This window comes from Choloepus didactylus, chromosome 11 (genome assembly GCF_015220235.1).
Source record: "Choloepus didactylus isolate mChoDid1 chromosome 11, mChoDid1.pri, whole genome shotgun sequence".
NCBI classification, from domain to species: Eukaryota; Metazoa; Chordata; class Mammalia; order Pilosa; family Megalonychidae; genus Choloepus; species Choloepus didactylus.
In genome coordinates this window covers 61,762,793-61,783,550 of record NC_051317.1, presented here as the reverse complement: position 1 = coordinate 61,783,550, position 20,758 = coordinate 61,762,793, and the positions used below count along the sequence as shown (strand labels likewise).

General features: G+C 40.9%; 1 protein-coding gene across 1 annotated transcript in view; it reads right to left on the bottom strand.

Moving 5' to 3' along the window:
• Nucleotides 1–20,758, bottom strand: part of TTC23L (tetratricopeptide repeat domain 23 like) — a 57,235-nt gene that overhangs the window by 16,848 nt on the left and 19,629 nt on the right. The window contains exons 4-6 of the mRNA XM_037799248.1: nucleotides 12,062–12,218; nucleotides 10,555–10,680; nucleotides 6,561–6,742 (exon numbers count right to left, since the gene is read on the bottom strand). Coding sequence (XP_037655176.1) covers nucleotides 6,561–6,742; nucleotides 10,555–10,680; nucleotides 12,062–12,218 — 465 coding nt within the window. The remainder of the gene's footprint in view (nucleotides 1–6,560; nucleotides 6,743–10,554; nucleotides 10,681–12,061; nucleotides 12,219–20,758) is intronic.

Sequence of the window (20,758 nt, the reverse complement as noted above, 5' to 3'; positions counted from 1 at the left end):
TTTCAGTAGCTGTTTACCTCCAAGCCTGGCAGTGTCTGTGTGAGGCTTAAACTGCAGGATTCCTATGCCCTCACTCTGCAGGCCAAAGTCTGGCTCAACGTAGGGTTGCACCCCCTGCTTTACATGCTGTAGAGGATTGCCCCCGCTACCTCAGTCTGCAGCCATCCCCAGGCAAGGATCTGGCCATCCGCTGCTGCTTCCCTCAATGGTGGGGGATGGGCACCAGGACTGATGGCTAGACAATCTCTGTCCACATTTTCTCAGACTCTTCATTCCACACTGACTTGGGTCTTGAGGTATCCTCTCCTGTTTCCCTGGGTCCCTAAACATTTGATTCAGACAGCTTCTCCCTGGCTACTTGCTGCTTTGGGGAAAAATTCTGCTCCTCCCTCCCTAAGCCTCCATTTTGGAAATTCCTCCTTGTTGCCCTTTTATATTCTGCCTTCTCCAGCAGCTTAAGTCCTGCTGTGGGTCCCTGTGGGTTTGGTTCTTTGTGTCCAGATATAGGTGTGGATGTCTCACTGCTCTGAGAGAGTTTATAGTCTGTGTCCCTGGTGGGAGGTGAGAGGATCTCAGCTGCTGCCTCTGGGACTGAGCTGCATGGGAACTGCGTGGGACCAAGTAAGGGGAAGGGGAGAGGACTGGCCATTCTGGGACGGAAGTTTCCAACCTGATATTTTTCTCCCTCTTCAGTTCAGTGTTTGTGGGATCCTTCTCCAGTCTATATCTTCCTCCAGAGTTCTTAACAACTGAGAATTGTTCTTTTTGTAACTCAATCTCTGGGGAGAGGTTTACAGTAGCTGTTTACACTGCCATGTTGATGATGACACCCCATCTGTAAGATTTTCAGTGTCCTATCTTCTGTTTCTCTGATTCTTTATTCTGCCTACTCAAATCTGCTGTTGTATGTCTCCAGTGTATTTTTTTTTAATTCAGTTTTATTGAAATATATTCACAAACCATACAGTCATCAATGGTATACAATCAACTGTTCACAGTATGATCATATAGTTATGCGTTCATCACCACAATCTATTTCTGAATATTTTCCTTACATCAGAAAGAATTAGAATAAGAATAAAAAATAAAAGTGAAAAGAGAATACCCAAACCATCCCCCCATCCCACCCTATTTGTCATTTAGTTTTTACTCCCATTTTTCTACTGATTTTTTTTCAATTTTTTAACTTTGTTTATCAAAAAATTAAAAACAAACAGGCAAACAACAACCAAAAAAAACCCACAACATTTCAAACAAAGCAATGGATTAAGGAAAACAAATAACCTAAAATAACTACTTTGCTTCCAATATGTTCCTACCATACCCCAAGAAAATTAATAAACCATGTCTAAACAGAGGAGTAAGAAAAACAAATAATCTAAAATAACTACATTGCTTCCAACATGTTCCTACCATACCCCAAGAAAATTAACAACCCCTAAGAAAACAAAGGAATAAGAGAAAAAAAAAACCTAAAATAACTCTATTGCTTCCAACATGATCTTACTATATCCAAGAAAGTTTACAAACCATAATCATTCTTGAGCATTCCCATAACATTGAGATTACTCTCCATAGTTTATCTGTTCTTATTAGATTATCATTCCCCCTCCACTAATTGGTATCTCTAGGTCCCCTACATTCTACAGTATAAAACATTGTACATTTTTCTTCAGTGTATTTTTAATCTCTTCTATTGTCCCTCTCATCCTCATAAGTTCTGTTATGTTTCTTTTTACACTTTCAAATTCTTATTTATGCTCACCCAGTGTCTTCATAATATCCTCTATCTCCTTAACCATATTTTCCTTCATCTCCTTGAACTGATTTAGGAGATTTCTTTGAACATCTTCCAATTTCCATGTCTGCTCTGAAGTTTTTTATAAAATTCAATTTTATTGGGACATATTCACATAACATACAGTTATCCAAAGTGTACAATCAGTTGTTCACAGTACCATTATATAGTTGTGCATTCAACACCACAATCAATTTTTGAACATTTTCATTACCACAAAAAAGGGAAAGAATAAAAATTAAAGTAAAAAAAGAACACCCAAAACATCCCACACCCCTCATCACTCGCTATTATTCATTTACTTTTTGTCCCCATTTTTCTACTCATCTGTCCATACAATGGGTAAAGGGAGTGTGAGCCACAAAGTTGACACAATCACATGGTCACACAGTATAAGCTATATAGTTATACAATTGTCTTCAAGAATTAAGACTACTGGGTTGCAGTTTAACAGTTTCAGGTATTTCCTTCTAGCTATTCCAATACACTAAAAACTAAAAAGGGATATCTATATAACACATAGTAACAACCTCCAGAATGACCTCTCAAATCCATTTGAAATCTCTCAGCCACTGAAACTTTGTTTCATTTCTCTTCCCCCTTTTGGTCAAGAAGGCTTTCTCAATCCCTCAATGCTGAGCCAGGTTTATCGCCAGGAGTCATGTTGCATGTTTCTAGGGAGATTTACACCCCTGAGAGTCATGTCCCATGTAGCAGGGAGGGCAGTGAGTTTACTTGCAGAGTTGGCTTAGAGAGAGAGGCAACATCTGAGCAACAAAAGAGGTTCTCTGGGTGTGACTCTTAGGCACAATTATAAATAGGCTTAGCCTCTTCTTTACAGTAACAAGCTTCATAAAGACAAGCCCCAAAATTGAGGGTTCAGCCTTCTAAATTGGCACTCCACAATGCTTGTAAGAGTATCAGTAATTCCCCAGGTGGGGAAGTTTAATATTTCCACATTTTCCCCAAGTCCCTCAAGGGGGCTTTGCAAATACTTTTTATTCTTTGCCCAAATTACCCTGGCATGTATCAGGGCTTCATACTAACCTACACAAACCAACCATATCTCACTCCCTATTCAAAGTTCCATGTAATTATGGTGTTTGGATAAACTGATCATACAAGTTAGATTATATAGTGTGCTACAGAAAAAATATATTTTGCACCAAATAAACATCTTTTCCTTTGGTCTCACACAGAAGTTGAAGTTTTAAAACACTGTCAATATCATACTTTACCCTTTAGTCTGATTTACCTTAGCCCTAACCATGTCCATTTCATTAATATCTCTAACTAAAGTCTGATTTCTTTTTCAGCCTCTTTAACATTTGCTGTATGAGGTAATACTGACATTCTCAGCTGCTGAACTTGCTCTGAGTCTCAGGTGTCATGCCACACAGATATCCAAAGTTCCAGGAACTGACTGGGTTATACACAAAGAGCTCAGCATCTCAGAATTTAGAAATACTCATTACAACTCAGGAATAGATTTAACTGCTGTAAGAGCTTACTGTCTAGTAACATTTACCATAAGCCTTCCCCTGATAACCTATGCACTCAGATTCAATTCTCAGAGTTTGCACCTTATAATTAGTCCTTATTAGTGAGGTATTATAATGTTTGTCTTTTCATTTCTGGTTTATTTCACTCAACGTACTGTCCTCAAGGTCCATTCACATAGTTGAACTTCATTCCTTCTTGTAGCTGCTCAATATTCCATTGTTTGTATACACCACAGTTCACCATTCCATTCATGAGTTGATGTACTCTTAGGCCATCTCCATTCATTGCCACCATATGAATACTGCCACCATAACCCCCACTATGCAAATGTCCATTTGTGCCCCTGTTCTCAGTTCTTCCAAGTATATACCAAATAACAGGGTTGCAAGACCTAAGTATGGCAACCCCATACTTAGCTTCCTGTGGAACCACCACACAGCCCTCTCCAGATTGTCTGCACCATTCTACTTCCCCACAAACAGTGATTACATATATCCCTCTCTCCACATTTTCTCCAGCACCTGTATCCTTCTATTTTTTAAACAGTTTTATTCACACACCATACATTCCCTCCTAAGTAAACAATCAAAGGTTCCCGGTATAATCACGTAGTTATACGTTCACCACCACAATCTATATAGGACACTTTCATTTCTTCTGCAAAGAAAAAGGAAGAGGAGAAAAAAGAAAAAAAAAATGACAGCTGATATTTCTTCTTTCTTCAATTCGGCATTTGCAGGGTTCTTCTCCAGTCTATATCTTCCTCCAGAGTTTCAAACAATTCTGAATTGTCCTTTTTGTCACTGAATCTCTGGAGAGAAGCTTTTGGTAGCTATTTACATTGCCATGTTGATGAGGTCACCTCCTCTGAAGTTTTAATTAGGTCATATCTTCCTGTTTCTCAGTATGGCTTGTAATTTTTTAATGATGTCTAGGCATCTGATTACCTCTTTAAGTTTACTCTGAAGGAGTTTACTCTCTCTTGCCTAGGATTTTATTGCTGAAAAAGCAGAGTGGACATTGCCTGATTTATCCCAAAGCCACAGGCACCTCCCAGGTTGGTTCTGGAAAGGTTCTGGGGAAGTCTAAAGCCACAGGAGGGGGGATCTCAAGGCAGGGGGTGCACAGGGCAGGAAGTTTCTAGCTCTCTGTTTAGTAAACCCTCTCCAGCTGTCTGGCAGAATCCCCAAGATTGTGTTCAATCTCAGTGACTAAGTCCCTGTGAAGTGGACTCCTCAGCAGAGTCAACATTTCTTTTTTGAAGGTCCAGCAAGTAGTTGAGCCAAAGGAGGAACGGGGTAGTCTTCTCTTTGTGCCTAGATTCCCCTGTCCACAACAACCCAAGTACCTGTGTTTTTCTCCCTAACCCCTCCCATCTGGTAGCAGTGAGTCTTGAGTAAGTAACTGTACCTTCATATAAAGAAGAATATACAGTTTCCATGGATTAGGGTTTGGGGAAGATTAAATGAGATGGTGCGTGCAAACTGGGCACAGTTCCATCATATGGTTAACTCTCAATAATTGCTAGCTATTTTTATTAAGTTTCATAGCAAAAAACCCCCACAAAACCCATAAACTTAGCTCACCTATCAAGGGTTAAGTATCAAATGCAGTCCAGTAGAGTAGTGGCTAAAAGAATGGACTCCAGAGCCACACTATCTGGGTTCCATCACTCCTCAGCCACTTACTTAAGCTCAAGTCACTTAATCTTTCTGTGACTCAGTCTCTTCAACTAAAAAATGGGGGTAGTAAAAATAGGATTTGTCACACACAGCTGTTACAAAGATTAAGTGAATTAATACATGTAAATGGTTTAGACCACCATCTGGAATATACTAAACACAAGAGAAGTTAAGATTTTATCATTATTATTCATGTTAAAATGGAAGGAGTGACACCTTAGGAGAAGGAAGAGGAAAAACATAATACATGCCTATGAATAAGAAAAGAACCTCCTGTGCTTCATATTTCACAGGCCAAATATCATGAGGGATTTCAAGGAGCTCTAAGGATTATGAGATAACACTATGGAGCCAAGACACACACCAGAGTTATGAGTACAGGCTCTGGGGTCAAATTTTCTGAGTTCAAATCCCTGTTCTAACCACTTTTTAGTTACGTGACTTGAGTTGAATTAGCTCAACTTAACTTAGGCTTCAATTTTCTCATCCTTAAAATGAGATAAAATAATGGTATCTACTTGGAGGGCTATTGCTTGGATTAAATGAATTTATACATTCTAAAATCCTTAGAATGGTGCCTGGCATATAGTAAAAGCATTCAATAAATTTTAACTATTTTTTATCATTGTTTTACACACTCTGGTTTGACCACTGCTTTAAGAGTTTATTGAACACAAAAACTAACCTTTCTCTGTAAGCAGCAGAATCACTGCCTTTGTGGAGGCCTTACCTAACATTTCTCCTAACTGTGATGTTAATAACTTTGGATTGTCAAACTATCTGCAGTACTTTTTCTTCAGTCACAGGCTGCCTATGCATATGCTGTTGGATTGTATAAACACCTTTTCTGTGATACTAGAAATCCAGTATTTTCATTTTTTTTTTTTTTGGCTGTGGCAGATAGCTGAAGCCACAAGTAGGGTTCTCATGTGGAAGAGTGGAAACGAGAGTTTGATCAGCAGTTTCAAATACATGATACATAAATGTGCCCTAAACCTTATTTATATGACAGACTTATTTATATTATATATTATATAAATAAACCTTATTTATATGACAGACTCAACATTTCTTCCTATGTTTTGGTTTGTTTTCCTCTGGGCATTCGTCAAGTTAGTTACCTCCAAGCGAAACATCCTTTTGTTATTTTAACCTTAGACTTGGAAATGCAACCAGCTAGACTAGCTTAAAGAGCAAATGACAGCATTACACCAAAATCTCATGATTTTTTTAATTTAAAAAGCCCTTTGTGTTTGCTAAAGCCTTAAGTTCAGTTGCCCCAATGACCTTTTGCCTCACATTTGGCTTCCTCTTCCTAGCACTGACAGAGAAGAGAAGGAGAGCCTGTGAGAGGAAGTGCTGTCTACAGATCAGGGCATGCAGCAGATATACCCACTCTGAGTCAGTGTTCTCTGACTAGGTCATTTAAGGTTGAGGAATGGCTCTCATGTGAGTCTGGAGGGAAGACAAGGTTAAAATGGAATCACTTCCATCCCTGTCCTTTTGAAAAGCCCAAACCCTAGGAACTGGGCCTAGGGACAAACAAAGCCACCCAGCCTGGAATCCAGTCAGCCCACCAACCTGTTGCAAGTACTGGATGGCCTGGTCATGGTTCCTCCTCAGCTGCTCGATCTGGGCAATTTCCTCATATAGACTGATCAGATCTGGTGTCTTATCACCCTTGGCAGCAATAACATTGCCAATTGTCTTTTCGAAGTATACCAGAGCTAGATTCAACCTGTGGGTGGCCAAGGAGGCTCTACGAGAAAAGGGGTGGAGGTGGAAAGTCACAGAGAGGCCATTTACTTTGCAGACACAAAAGGAACTGATTCTAAAAACTAAACAATTTGGCCTTCAGCCTTGCTATAAACAATAAACTCCTATTAACCTGAATTTTACCACCAGACTCCACTGACTACCATTCATTAAACCCATTAATGAATTAATGCTTTATTAATATAAAATGCAACTAATAAAAATGCAAATGGAAAAACAGGTTTCCAGCAACTCAAAAGTTGGGATAACGTACCCATAAACATAGACTCTCTAAAACCACAGTAAAATTTTATTACTCTGGCTTCCTTTCTAAGAAAGTTTTTGTTCTGTTTGATTTAGCATGGTTTATTCTTCCTCAGTTGAAAATGAGAAGGATAGAGTAAACAATATAAATATCCCCCAAAGGGGGTGGTTAAATAAATTATGACACATCCATACAATAAAAGACTTCACAGACATTAAAAATCATGTTTTCCTTTTAGACTAACCATATGAGGAGATATTAAAATGTATTAGGTAAAAAAAAGCAAGATGGAAAAATGTACCTAAAATATGATCACAATATACATTATAGATTAGTTTAGAAGGAAACAGCAAAATGTTCAAAACAGTTTATGTCTGGGTAAGTGTATTTTAAGTGCCTTTTGATTTTTAATTTATTTTTTATTTTCTTCACACCTGTGAATATTTCCAAATTTTCCACAACAAAATAGGGACATGTTTTTGTTTTTTAAATGAGATCATATATAGCAAACACTTTGCTCTGCTCAGATTTTAAATGCACACACATTTCAAAATAATCATTAGAAATAAAAAATTATCCAGACAACTTTTTCTTTTAAAATTATAACATGCATAAAAATTCCAAACATTTTAATCAAATAACAGTGCGTCAGTTGGACTAGGGTAGGTTGAGAGAAATATAAACACAAAATAAAAGTGACTTATTTTTCTCTCACATGGAAGACCAGAAGTAGGCAGTCCAGGGCTGGTATGGAGACTCTGCCTCTTAAAGGCTTCAACCAACAAGGCTCCTTTCTGCTTCCCACTCAGTCATCAGTGGTGTGGCCCTAATCCTCACAATTCAAGATAGCACCCAGAGCTCCAGCCATCACATCTAGATCCTAGTCAGCAGAATGAAGGAAAGGGACAAAGAAAGGGGAAAGGGCAAACACAAGCTGTGTTTTAAGGAGGTTCCCAGCAGCTGCCACACAATACTTCTGGTTACATCTCACTGGCCAAGACCTAGCCATCACATGGATAAATAGTCTATATTCTGAGAAGCCATGTGCACAGTTACAAATTGAGGTTTCTATCATTACAGAAAGGGAGGAAAATGGATATTTGGGAGAATGGATATTTAGGAACAGCAAGCAGGGTCTGCCACACAGCCAACTTGGCAAGGTGACCTCAAATTCTGACCTCTTAGTGGCAGAAGAAGGCATATTTAATCCCCAAAACTTTCTCCTAGTATCTCGGAGGAGCCGGCTTTAGTGTAGAAACCAATATTCCAAAATATATATAGACATAGAAGAGAATTTGGAAAACAGAACGAAGAAAGAAAAATATTATCCATATGCCACTTTTGGAATATTTCTTTCTTGTCTTTTGTTTCTTTGTGAGAGTTATTTTTTTGTTTTGTTTTGTTTCACTTGGTTTTAAACATAGTTAATGTAATCATACCATTTTGTACGCTGCCTTTTTCATGTAACATTAATGCATGAGCATTTTTCATGTTATGACACTCTGTGTAAAGGCCCTAGAGTGAACTAGGTATGCATGTGGGCCCTGGAGTGGTTCTCTTTACGGCCTGAGTTCCATATCCTGGTGCTGGGAAACCATGGGTAAGCTACTTAATATCACTTTGCCTTTGGGAAAGAGTAATGATGAGGACAATAATACCTATCTCATAGGGCTGTTTTGAGGATGAACTGACATAATTCATGTAAACTGAATAGCTCCATCAATGTAATGTCTCATTATCGGTAAATATAATTTTAATGGCTATATAAAATTCCAACCAGGGGATATCTCATCATAATCCTGGCCTTATTACTGAAAACTTAGCTAGCTCTCAGCTAAGTCTGAAATTTTACAAAGTTTATAAAATTTTTATAAAGTTTGAAATTTTTAAGCACACATCTCTTTTCTATTTAGAGCTATGTCCTGGATATAAAGCAATGTCATAGGTGTCTTCATACATATTTTAGAACAATTTTATTTAAGCTGGATTGTGGGTACACGAGTATTGATTATATTGTTATTTAAACATAATTCTCTTTTAATAGGGACACAATTTTTTTTTTAATGAATATTTCATTATACTTTACCTTCCTAGAGACAGCAAGGTACAGTAAGAACATGGGTAGTTCAAAGCTGTCCTGACAGTTAATAGCTACAGGAGCCTAGGTTTCCTTCCAAATAAAACAAAGTTAAGAATGCTTAAATCACAATGTGGTTGTGTAGATGAGATTAAATATGGTAATTAAAATCACCTAGCATACAGTAGACCCAGAATAAATATTATTTCCCACTCACCCCTTGCCCCCATCTTTGTAGACTCAAGCTGAATTAGAAAAACATATGTGTGTGTGTGGGTGTCCCTGGGTATATAATTATATAAGATATGTAATTATTCCATATAAGGCATTCTAGCACTAGTTACAAATTTTTCAAAGCTGGGAAATTTAACCCTCCTCTTAGGATTAGGATTAATAATCAAGAGAGCACTGGCATGTTATCTGATAATTCTTTCAAACATTTTTTTGATCAAGCAGACAGAAGTTATGAACTTGATAATGGCTCACATCAAGAGCTTATAGAGAGATATTAGCCAAGTTGTTTAGGGGAGACAAACGTGATGCCTGCATTTCATCTATTTACCATCTGCCCTTTGGCTTACAGTTTTGGGAATAAATTGGTTTCAAGGACGTGAAGATAGTTGAAAAATCTAGGAAACAGTAAACCTTTTATTATTTTTATTTCTTCTGATAATCTGATGGGCCCACTCTCATTTCTAGATGTTCTGATTCTCAGAGGATTCTAACAATTGCAAATCAATTAAATTTTGTTCTGGTTTGAACAAATTCTATGAACCTTTTTCCATATGAAACAGAACTTTCCTTTAAAATGTTTGTGCTGTGCATGCCTTTTGTGTGCCAGCAATAAACTGTCTTCATTAAGTGCTCCTTCTCATCTGTTAAGATGTCACACTTAATGACAAAAGTGTGTAGCAATTCAGAAAAAAAAAATGTCATTGTAGAATAGGTGTGAAAGGCAGTACAGGGAAGGGTTAAGAGTCCCTGAGTTCAGATCATGGCTCCAATACTTACAAGCTAGGTTACCAAAGGGAATTGCAATTTGTTTAAACTCAGCTTTAGTTTATTCTCTGTATAATAATGGTACCACAAAGATCTTTGATTCTTTAATAATGATTGTATAACTATATAGCTTTTATCTTATGACTGTGTGATTTTAAAAACCTTGTGACTGACACCCCTTTATCCAGTGTATGGTTAGGTGAGTAATAAAGATATGCATGGAACAAAACAAAACAAAACAAAAAAAATAATGGTACCAACTATCTCCATGGTCCTTGTGAGGGTTAAATGGAGCAGTGCACATAAAGTTCAGAGCACAGCATATGTGTTTGGTAAATATGAGCCTCTTTTATTATTTGGGTTTCTGTGTTTACCCTGTTTTTTTCCCTCCCCTTACACAGAGAGAGTGCAGAACAATTATGCAATTCCAGGCCTCATTCAGAAAAGCATAAGCTTCTCTGAGCCTGGGGCTTACCTGCCCAAAGCAATTGTTAGGTCTTTCTCTGAGACTTGTAATCCATAAACACTTCCCTTATCTAATTCCTTCAGCTCCTTCATGCTTCTCTCTGCCTTCTGCAGGTTGAAATAGGCCTCTTTACCAGTGAAACAGTCAAGGAGAATGCCAGGCACACAAACTAAACCCCATTGCCCAGGGACAGCAGTTGATAAGCAGGAAAAGAGCCCCCTGGAAAATGGAGCAATATTTGAAAATGGGCACTTAACTGGGTTGCTCATTCTCCATGGGCATATGCTGTCAAAAGAGAAGAATTCTCTAGAAAAGGATCAGGGTCTTGGGTTTCCTGTGGTGGCTGTCTTGATCCAGGGCTAGGGTGGGTGGCATTTGAAGGAATGCACAGAAACCATAAATTCCACAAGATTTCCTTTAGCGGCATCTACTGCGTGACAACAGTTATTCATTTTTCCCAAATTGGTTCCTAAGAATGGTAAATGAGGAAATAATTCTGCTGAAAGGGACTTTCTGGGTCATTTAGAAAGTCCACACAAAGCAGTTTTTTGGTGAGAGACAAACAGCAGGAAAGAAAATCCCCTTTAATTCCCAGACATCTTTCTATTTCCCACCTTTTCAAGAGCCCCCTGCTGAGGGCTAACAGAGGAAGACCACATAGAAGATTTTGCAAGCTGATCATCAAGACCAAAAAATAGAGAGGGGGAGGTGTAGAGAGAAGAGATGGGGGGACACAGTGGCTAGAAGAGTGCTCACGGTTCTTTATGAACATGAAAAGCCCTTAACAGTTTTCATGTGCAGATAATACCAAAAGGCTGCCCAACCACAAGTGTTGGAGGAAAGGTACATATAATAGCTTCCTTCTGGAACACGGAGAGCTACTTTTTTGTGTGTATTTTGCTTGGCATTTAGCTTCATGGGCAATATTATCAACAGCATTTCAAAAGAACAAAATAATCAAGAGTCCATTAAATCAGTGTTTTTTGGCTGTACATTACAATCACCTGGGAAGCTTTTCAAAATCTCAAGGAACAGATGTACCCCGGGCCTATTAAATCAAAATCTCTGGGGTGGGACCCAGACATCAGTAATTTTTTATGCTGCCCAGGAGATTACAATGTACAGCCAAGCTTGCAAATAGTTCTTTAAATCACCACCCATTTTCTCCCTTCTACATTACCACCAACCACAATCACCGATGTCCTCATTTTCTCAAAGGTGACCCTCATCATTGCTCAGTGAATGAATAAGACAGACTCAGAAAAGTTTCAACTGGCTAAGGGATATGTCCCCAGTGAGAGCCCTCCCATAGCTCAACTTAGAGCTGATGGGAGCAGACACTCAAGGGGAAGTCATACCTTTCCAGATGGAGTTAAGAGGCTCATGGAGGGCTTTGAACTTGGGATAGAGCCACAAGGCCTCGGTTCAATCTCCTACCCTCCAGTGTGAGAGGAGCTATCTGACATATGTAATCTGTGGTTCTGATCACCAGACCCAGCTGGGAAGGGAAGGATATTGGTTCTGCAGGAGCCAGGCCACCCCCAGAGTGTAGTAGAGCATAATCAGAGCTCCCAGGATTTCCTTTTTCTCCTTGTTTGAGGTCATATTTCCCTTCCAGGTCAGCAGCGTGTTCTTGGTGGATTCAGCATGTTTCTTGGCCTGAGCTGGGAGGCCTGGGGAAGTTTGAGGGTAGGTGGCAAGAAAAAATAAATTAAAAAGACATGCTTCAGTGAAAGACATTTCTAGGAGGAAATAAGTTGGACAGCATGATTGTCATACGGTCTATAGTAACGATTCCCAAACCTGATTGTGCATCAGAATTATCTGGAAAGCCTGTTAAGGATACAGATTCCTGTGTCCCAGCCTAGATCTACTGAATTGAAATCTCTAGAAGAATGGAGCCCAGGAATCTGTAATTTTAGCAAACTCCACAAATGATTCTTATGCAGGCATCCTTGCATTCATCTATGGACCTCTGTTTGGAAACCATTGATAGAAACAGGAATAGAAGCTCAGGATCCCATTCCCAAGTCTGCAGCTAAACCCATGTGATCTTTTTAGGTCACAAAGCTTCTTCCATGCTTTGAATTTGGGTTTACAACAATAATTATAATGCTGCCCCTTTACAAACACATGAAATAGTGCAGGAACCCACTAGGTCATGCCATGGATGGCCATGCTTTGAGCTTTCTGGAAAAGGCAGTCTATAAATACAAGGCCTTGTGAATGTAATTACTTCCATGTGGGGATTTTTTCGATCCAAGATGAAGCCGGTGGTACTAATTGGTCACACACTGTTTTAGTTTGCTAATGCTGGAGAATGCAAAACACCAGAGATGGATAGGCTTTTATAAAACGGGGGTTTATTTCACTAAACAATTACAGTCTTAAGGCCACAAAGCATCCAAGATAACACCTCAGCAATCGGGTACCTTCACCGGAGGACGGCCAGTGGTGTCCGGAAAACCTCTGTTAGCTAAGAAGGCAGCTGGCGTCTGCTCCAAAGCTCCGGCCTCAAAACAGCTTTCTCCCAGGACGTTCCTTTCTAGCAAGCTTGCTTCTCTTCAAAACATCACTCCCAGCTGCACTCTCTTTTCTCCGCCCAAGTTAGCTCATTTATATAGCTCCACCGATCAAGGCCCACCCCAAATGGGCGGGGCCACGCCTCCATGGGAACATCTCATCAGAATCATCTCCCACAGCTGGGTGGGGCACATTCTAAGCAAATCCAACCAGCACCAAAACTTCTGCCCCACACAAGACTACAAAGATAATGGCATTTGGGGGACACAATACACTCAAACCGGCACATTCCACCCCCTGGACCCCAAAATGACATTATCTTTCCAAATACAAAATACATTCATTTCATCACAATATCACAAAAACTTAAATCATTTCAGTAACAAAAGTTAAGTACAAAATCCCATCAAAATCAGTTTAGGCTTGGTCAGTTCTAAGGCATAATTTTCCTTTAGCTGTGGATCTGTGAACCTAGAACAAGTTATGTGCTTCCAATATACAAAGGAGAGACATTCATAGGATAAACATTTCCATTGCCATAAGGAGAAACAGTAAGGAAAACAGGGTTAACAGGAGCAAAACAGTTCCTAAAACCCACAGGACAAAGTCCATTAGATTTCAAAGTCCGAGAGTCATTTACAGAACAATGTTGCATCCTTGGGGCTTGAGAGAGTGGGAGCCTAACCCTTCCCAAGGGCCTTTTCAGCAGCCCATTCCTCTCCAAACACTTAGGTGAGTGCTCCAACATTTCCACACATTGGGGAGACCACCTTCTCGGCCCCACCCTCCTCAAACATCGGGGCAGCTCCCGGATTCCCTTCCATCTCCGGGTCACACGCTCAACCCCTTCAGAACAGTGTGGTGGCAGCCAGGCTCTCCCCAATTCCCTGGGAATGTGCTCCAACCTCTTTGGGACCTGAGGTGGCAAAACTCTTCCAGAGCATCGAGGCGGAAAGCCCGCCCTCGACCTCCAGGGCAAACTCACCCTTTCCATGCATGTGGGCTGCTCCGCTCTCCCAGCCCCAAACCTCTTGACTCCAGACCTCAACCTCCATGGCTCTGTCTTTGAAGAGATTTTTCCTTTAATTTTTTCCTTGTCTGTCTCCTCCAGTCCAGACCGGCAATGGCTCTGTCTATAAAGATCTCACAAAAATTCTGTTGGCTTTGCATGAAGCATGCAGGGGTCAAAGCCATCAGACAATAGGAGTTTCCACAAATCCTTTCTGCTTAACTCCTTATCCAATCTTGGCTTGTCCTCAGGTTGGGCTGTAGCTTCTGGGATTCTACCCACTGGAAGCCCGTAATTTTCCAAGCCATCAACTTCTGGTTTCTTTGAACCCAAGAGTTCAGTTCTAAGTTTATCTCTCTCTGCTCGCATTTTACTATAAGCTGCAAGGAGAAGCCAGGATATGTCCTCCACACGTAGTCTGGAGATCTCCTCAGCTAAGTATTCCAAGTTGTTGCTTCCAGATTCTTCCTTCCATCTGACACCAGGACTCAATTTTGCCAAATTCTCTGCCACTTTAAAACAAGGATCGCCTTTCTTCCAGTTTACAACACATTCATCATTTCTGTTCAAGTCCTCATCAGAAGTATCTTTAGAGTCCATATTTCCACAAACAGTCTCTTTAAAGCAGTTTTGGCCTTTTCTATCAAGCTCCTCACAACTCTTCCAGAAATTCCCCCTTATCCATTTAAAAAGCCGTTCCAACATGTTTGGTATTTGCAAACTCAGCAGCAAAAGCACCCCACTTCTCTGGTACCAAAATCTGTCTTAGTTTGCTAATGCAGTCTTAAGGCCACAAAGTGTCAAAGGTAACACATCAGCAATCGGGTACCTTCACCGGAGGACGGCCAGTGGTGTCCGGAAAACCTCTGTTAGCTAAGAAGGCAGCTGGCGTCTGCTCCAAAGCTCCGGCCTCAAAACAGCTTTCTCCCAGGACGTTCCTTTCTAGCAAGCTTGCTTCTCTTCAAAACATCACTCCCAGCTGCACTCTCTTTTCTCCGCCCAAGTTAGCTCATTTATATAGCTCCACCGATCAAGGCCCACCCCAAATGGGCGGGGCCACGCCTCCATGGGAACATCTCATCAGAATCATCTCCCACAGCTGGGTGGGGCACATTCTAAGCAAATCCAACCAGCACCAAAACTTCTGCCCCACACAAGACTACAAAGATAATGGCATTTGGGGGACACAATACACTCAAACCGGCACACACACACATAAAAAAGAATCCAATTTCTAAATGTGGTGAGGCCCCTCACTACGAAGACAGAGAGAATGCCAAACCTCAGCTAGACAGAACTTGTGGGTTTTTCTTCTTTGTTCTCTAACTAAAGGCTTGTGTTCCTGGATACTTAGTTGAGCTGCTATTTGTTCAGTTAACAGAGGGAGACTTGGGAACATTCTGTTTATAGGACTATTCTTCAACCTCCAGCCTAGCTTGTGTCTAGTGATCCCTGATGACGGGGATACCCTGGGGAAAATAAAAGGCCAATAGAGGACTATCCTAGGCGCTTTTCCCCACCCTTCTGTAAAAAGTACTGGCTGGTGTTCACTTTCAGCCCTCCTTTCTGCAGGTACCCAGGGGCTGGTAAACATATCCACCAGTGCCAATTAGACCCACTGCGCCCCTAATCCTGAAATCATATTCTTCACTTCACAATGTCAGCCCTAGGTCCTATTCAGCTTGCCCTGTGCTTGGAGTTTGGTATCACAGTATGGGTGAAGTCAGTGCAATAGGGCTAGTTTGGAAGAACTTGCTTTTTGATGCCTGTAGCCCTCATTTGTTCCAAATGTGCTGGACCTCCTTAGTGAGTTGCAGCAATGGAAGGGAACAAAACTTTCTCTGTTAGAGTCCTAAAAGCGATTCAGAAATCAAGAAGTCTTTGTAGAACACTCAGAGATGTCATGTTCTATAGGTCTCAGCTGAAGAGAAAAATGGACTGTCCCTCTCAAAGGGCAGTGTCATCAGTTATCAGGTAGCAGTGGCTCTCAAATTGCACTGTGCATCATAGGCTCTCTATTAAAAGGCAGATTCCCTGGTTTCACTTCCAGCACTTCTGATTCACAAGGTCTGAGGTGGGAGCCAAGAATTCACATTTATACCAAGTACTATAGGTGATACTGATGCAGTTAGTTTGAAGACCACACTTTGAGAAACACTATTAGTAAAATCTTTGAACAGGAAGTGTAATTCACCTTTGGCCTGAGCCCAGAAAGACAGAATAAGCGAGGGTGTGTGTGTTTGTGTGTATGTGTATATGTGTGCACGTGCATGGAACGCAAGCACTGGCAGGATAGGACTGGGGAAGCAGTAAAGAAGGTGGTCAGGAGACCAGTCTGACAGAAGGGCAAGTTTGAATTTAAAGGTGTGTTAGTTATAAATGGGACGGGTAAAATGGAGTCTTGGCTGCAAAAACGAGGAGGTTAGATTTGATCTGCTACGCAATAGGAAGTCCTGAGGAAAGGAGCAACAACTGAAAGGCTCTTGTTTTAAAACTCCATCTTAAACTTTAAAAATAAGGGGGGAAGAAATGCCTCTTCCCCCCCTCCCTGAATGTGCTATGGTTTCTAAAGCAGGGTGCATGTACACCTATGGACATGTAAACAGTCAGAATAGCAGGGGGAAAGAATCAAAACTTCTATTTTTTTCTTTTCCTTTTTGTTTTCTATTTTTATGCATATTTATAATGTTACATAATATATTCTACTGTTGTATGTCATTTATAATAAATACATATATATGGAGAGCATTTGCTCAAAAATTTGTTTAATGAGGAGGGAAGCAACACTCAAAGGTTTGGGGACTATTGTTCTATACAGATGGTTTTCAAACTTCTCAAGAATGAAAGACCTCTTTATGTTAAAAAAAAATCACATGGTCTTCTTCTACTTTATGATAATTATTTTTTTAGTACACCCTACTTGAAAAAATTCATCATGACAAAAGGTACTAGGAATACAGAAATACTTTGAAATAAACCTGCATTGTATTTATTACAATACACTCTCTTATGTTAAAACAATACACTGTATATATGAATAAGGCTTATTATTGACCTGTGGACAGTGCTGGAAGATCCTGAACTCATTCCCTAACTCCAAGCCTCCCACCTCCACCAGGCCTTTGATCCTAGATCAAGTCATTTCCTTTACTTCCTCCCAAGCCAAGGACACCAGCTTCCCACCCACCCATGCTTACAGCAAACATAGGGTGGTCTCAAGGCCTGCTTCTGTAGCCTGAGATTCAGCAACTACAAGGAAATATTGATGAACTTCCAAAATGAGTCTAGGGATTATCCCCCAAACATATCAATCATTTTGCTTTAGTTTGGGATCGGATTCTGCAATTGAGGGCTTCGTTACCCTGACTCAGGCCAAAGAGAATCTGATCAGAGATGCCCAGTCTTTAGAGATGCAAGTGGCTTTCTTTCTTTCTTTGGAGGCTGCTGTTGTTCCCAGAAAGCTGTAGGACAAGGTCTTGGCCATTATCTATATTTAAGAAGTCAGTACAGCACAATGTAAGAGAGCAGGGCCTAGAGCCAGACTTCCTGGCTTTGCCACTTACTACTAACTGTATGGCCTTGAACAAGTTACTTAATCTATCTGTGCTTCAGTTTATTCACCTATAAAAGGGTAATGAGAGTAATACCATCTATCTTGTAGGGTTGTTACAAGGATTAATCAAATTAATTGATGAAAAAGGATTAAATAGTGCCTGACACATAGGAATGAAGTGAGTTTGAATAAATATCAGGCATTATTATTATTACCAGGGCCTATTCCTTAAGTAATTCATTATACTTGTCCTGATTTTGGACATTTTTCCTTGTCAGAGCTGTTTACAGAATCTCTGTAAAAAAAGGGTGCATTCTCAAAAGCAAACTCACTTCAGAGAGGCATCAGGCTGATGGCAGGTCAGATTATTCAGGTCTTAGGGTTCCCAGTTATTTCATGCATACCAGTTTTGTTTTCACCAATTAGACAAAAAAGGCAGGTTCATAGCTTATGCTTCCTTTTCTGCATTTTGCAACACCACAAACAGAGCCCTGTGTACTTAGATACCTGGCTGACTGATTAATTTACTGCTTCATTAACAGTGAGCAAAATATCTAGAACCTGCTTGTCCACGTTACTGTGTTCTCCTTCCTGAACATCAAACTCCCTTGTAAACAGCTCACTACTAAGTGGCACGCCACCCTGGTATTCTCCGCCAGCCCTTCTCTCAGTTGCTTCATCACTATCTCATTAAGATCATCATCAGGGCAGAAGGCAAGAGAGTTCCACTTCACATGCAAGTCTCCCTTACTCAGTTTCACCAGCCTTTTACATGCCCTGCTTTGCAAAAGCCTCACATTCTCTTGTGTTGTTGACAACTGAACCCCATTCCATCAATTACTCCACTTTTTAAAATCTTTAAACTTTCTCCCCCACCTGACTCCTTCCTCTTTGCCTAAAATCTTCCTGGGTCTTCCTTATCTTGTGAAATATCTTCACTTGACTTTTCTGCCCTCTTTAGTTACCCTCTTATTTTCCCACTTTCCTTTCAGGATGTACGTAAAATATGTACGTAGTCTAGTCTACTGGTCCCAGTTTGTCCCACCCACACTCCCCTGATCTCTGGGATTTGGCTTCTGCTCCAGTCATTCTATGGAAATTGTTCTCCTGAAGTCCCCAAGACACTTACTTATTAAATAAATCCAACCACTGTTTCGCACACCTCATCTCCTCGCAGCATCAGACACCCTTACCTGCTTAGTTTCTTCCCTTTAATCCCAAGGCCCTGCGCTAACTTGGTTCTCTGTGATAGACCTTCTCTATTTGATTCTTTGCTAATCCATTACCAAAGTTCTTTGTTCCCTTCCATTAATGTGTCCATTTGTAAGGACCTATCTATCAGTTTCTTCTTTCTCTCTTTCCCTCAAGAGGTTTTATCAACTCCCATAACTTCTACCTTGGCTTCCATGCTTATAATTTTCCATTTCCCCCTCTCAAGCACTGGCCTCAAATATTCCTTTATGCTTACAATTCTCCTCTCCTCTCTAGTTCTGGTCTCAAATTTCCAGTGCCAAGTTAACATGTACTAGTGGATTTCTCTATTGGAACTCAAAATCAATATATAAAAAATTGAACCCACTATCCCTTTTCCCAGACCACTTCCTTTTCATAACCTACTTATCTCTGAAAATCACACCTTCAGGGCCTGAAACTTCAGGTTCATCCTCGGGTCTCACCAAAAAGAACACCATGTCCTGCTAATTCTTCCTTCACAGTCTCTTTTTTCAAATATTATTTGGGATAATATATTTCTATGGTTCAAAAATTAAAACTATATGAAGAGCACAGCAAGATGGCGGACTGGTGAGCTGTATGTTTTAGTTACTCCTCCAGGAAAGTAGGTAGAAAGCCAGGAACTGCGTGGACTGGACACCACAGAGCAATCTGACTTTGGGCATACTTCATACAACACTCATGAAAATGCGGAACTGCTGAGATCAGCAAAATCTGTAAGTTTTTGCGGCCAGGGGACCTGCGCCCCTCCCTGCCAGGCTCGGTCCCATGGGAGGAGGGGCTGTCAGCTCCGGGAAGGAGAAGGGAGAACTGCAGTGGCAGCCCTTATCGGAAACTCATTCTACTGATCCAAACTCCAACCATAGATAGACTGAGACCAGACACCAGAGAATCTGAGAGCAGCCAGCCCAGCAGAGAGGAGACAGGCATAGAAAAAAACAACACGAAAAACTCCAAAATAAAAGCGGAGGATTTTTGGAGTTTTAGTGAACACAGAAAGGGGAAGGGCAGAGCTCAGGCCCTGAGGCTCATATGCAAATCCCGAAGAAAAGCTGATCTCTCTGCCCTGTGGACCTTTCCTTAATGGCCCAATTGCTTTGTCTCTTAGCATTTCAATAAACCATTAGATCTCTGAGGAGGGCCCCTTTGTTTTTTTGTTTTTTTTTAATCCTTTTTTCCTTTTCTAAAACAATTACTCTAAGAAGCCCAATACAGAAAGCTTCAAAGACTTGCAATTTGGGCAGGTCAAGACAAGAGCAGAACTAAGAGAGCTCGGAGACAAAAGGCAATAATCCAGTGGCTGAGAAAATTCACTAAACACCACAACTTCCCAAGAAAAGGGGGGTGTCCACTCACAGCCATCATCCTGGTGGACAGGAAACACTCCTGCCCATCGCCAGCCCCATAGCCCAGAGCTGCCCCAGACAACCCAGTGTGACGGAAGGGCTTCAAATAACAGGCACACACCACAAAACTGGGCGTGGACATTAGCCTTCCCTGCAACCTCAGCTGATTGTCCCAGAGTTGGGAAGGTGGAGCAGTGTGAATTAACAAAGCCCCATTCAGCCATCATTTCAGCAGACTGGGAGCCTCCCTACACAGCCCAGCAGCCCAGAACTGCCCTGGGGGGACGGCACTCACCTGTGACATAGCACAGTCATCCCTCAACAGAGGACCCGGGGTGCACAGCCTGGAAGAGGGGCCCACTTGCAAATCTCAGGAGCCATACACCAATACCAAGGACTTGTGGGTCAGTGGCAGAGACAAACTGTGGCAGGACTGAACTGAAGGATTAGACTATTGCACCAGCTTTAAAACTCTAGGATCACCAGGGAGATTTGATTGTTAGGGCCACCCCCCCCTCCCTGACTGCCCAGAAACATGCCCCATATACA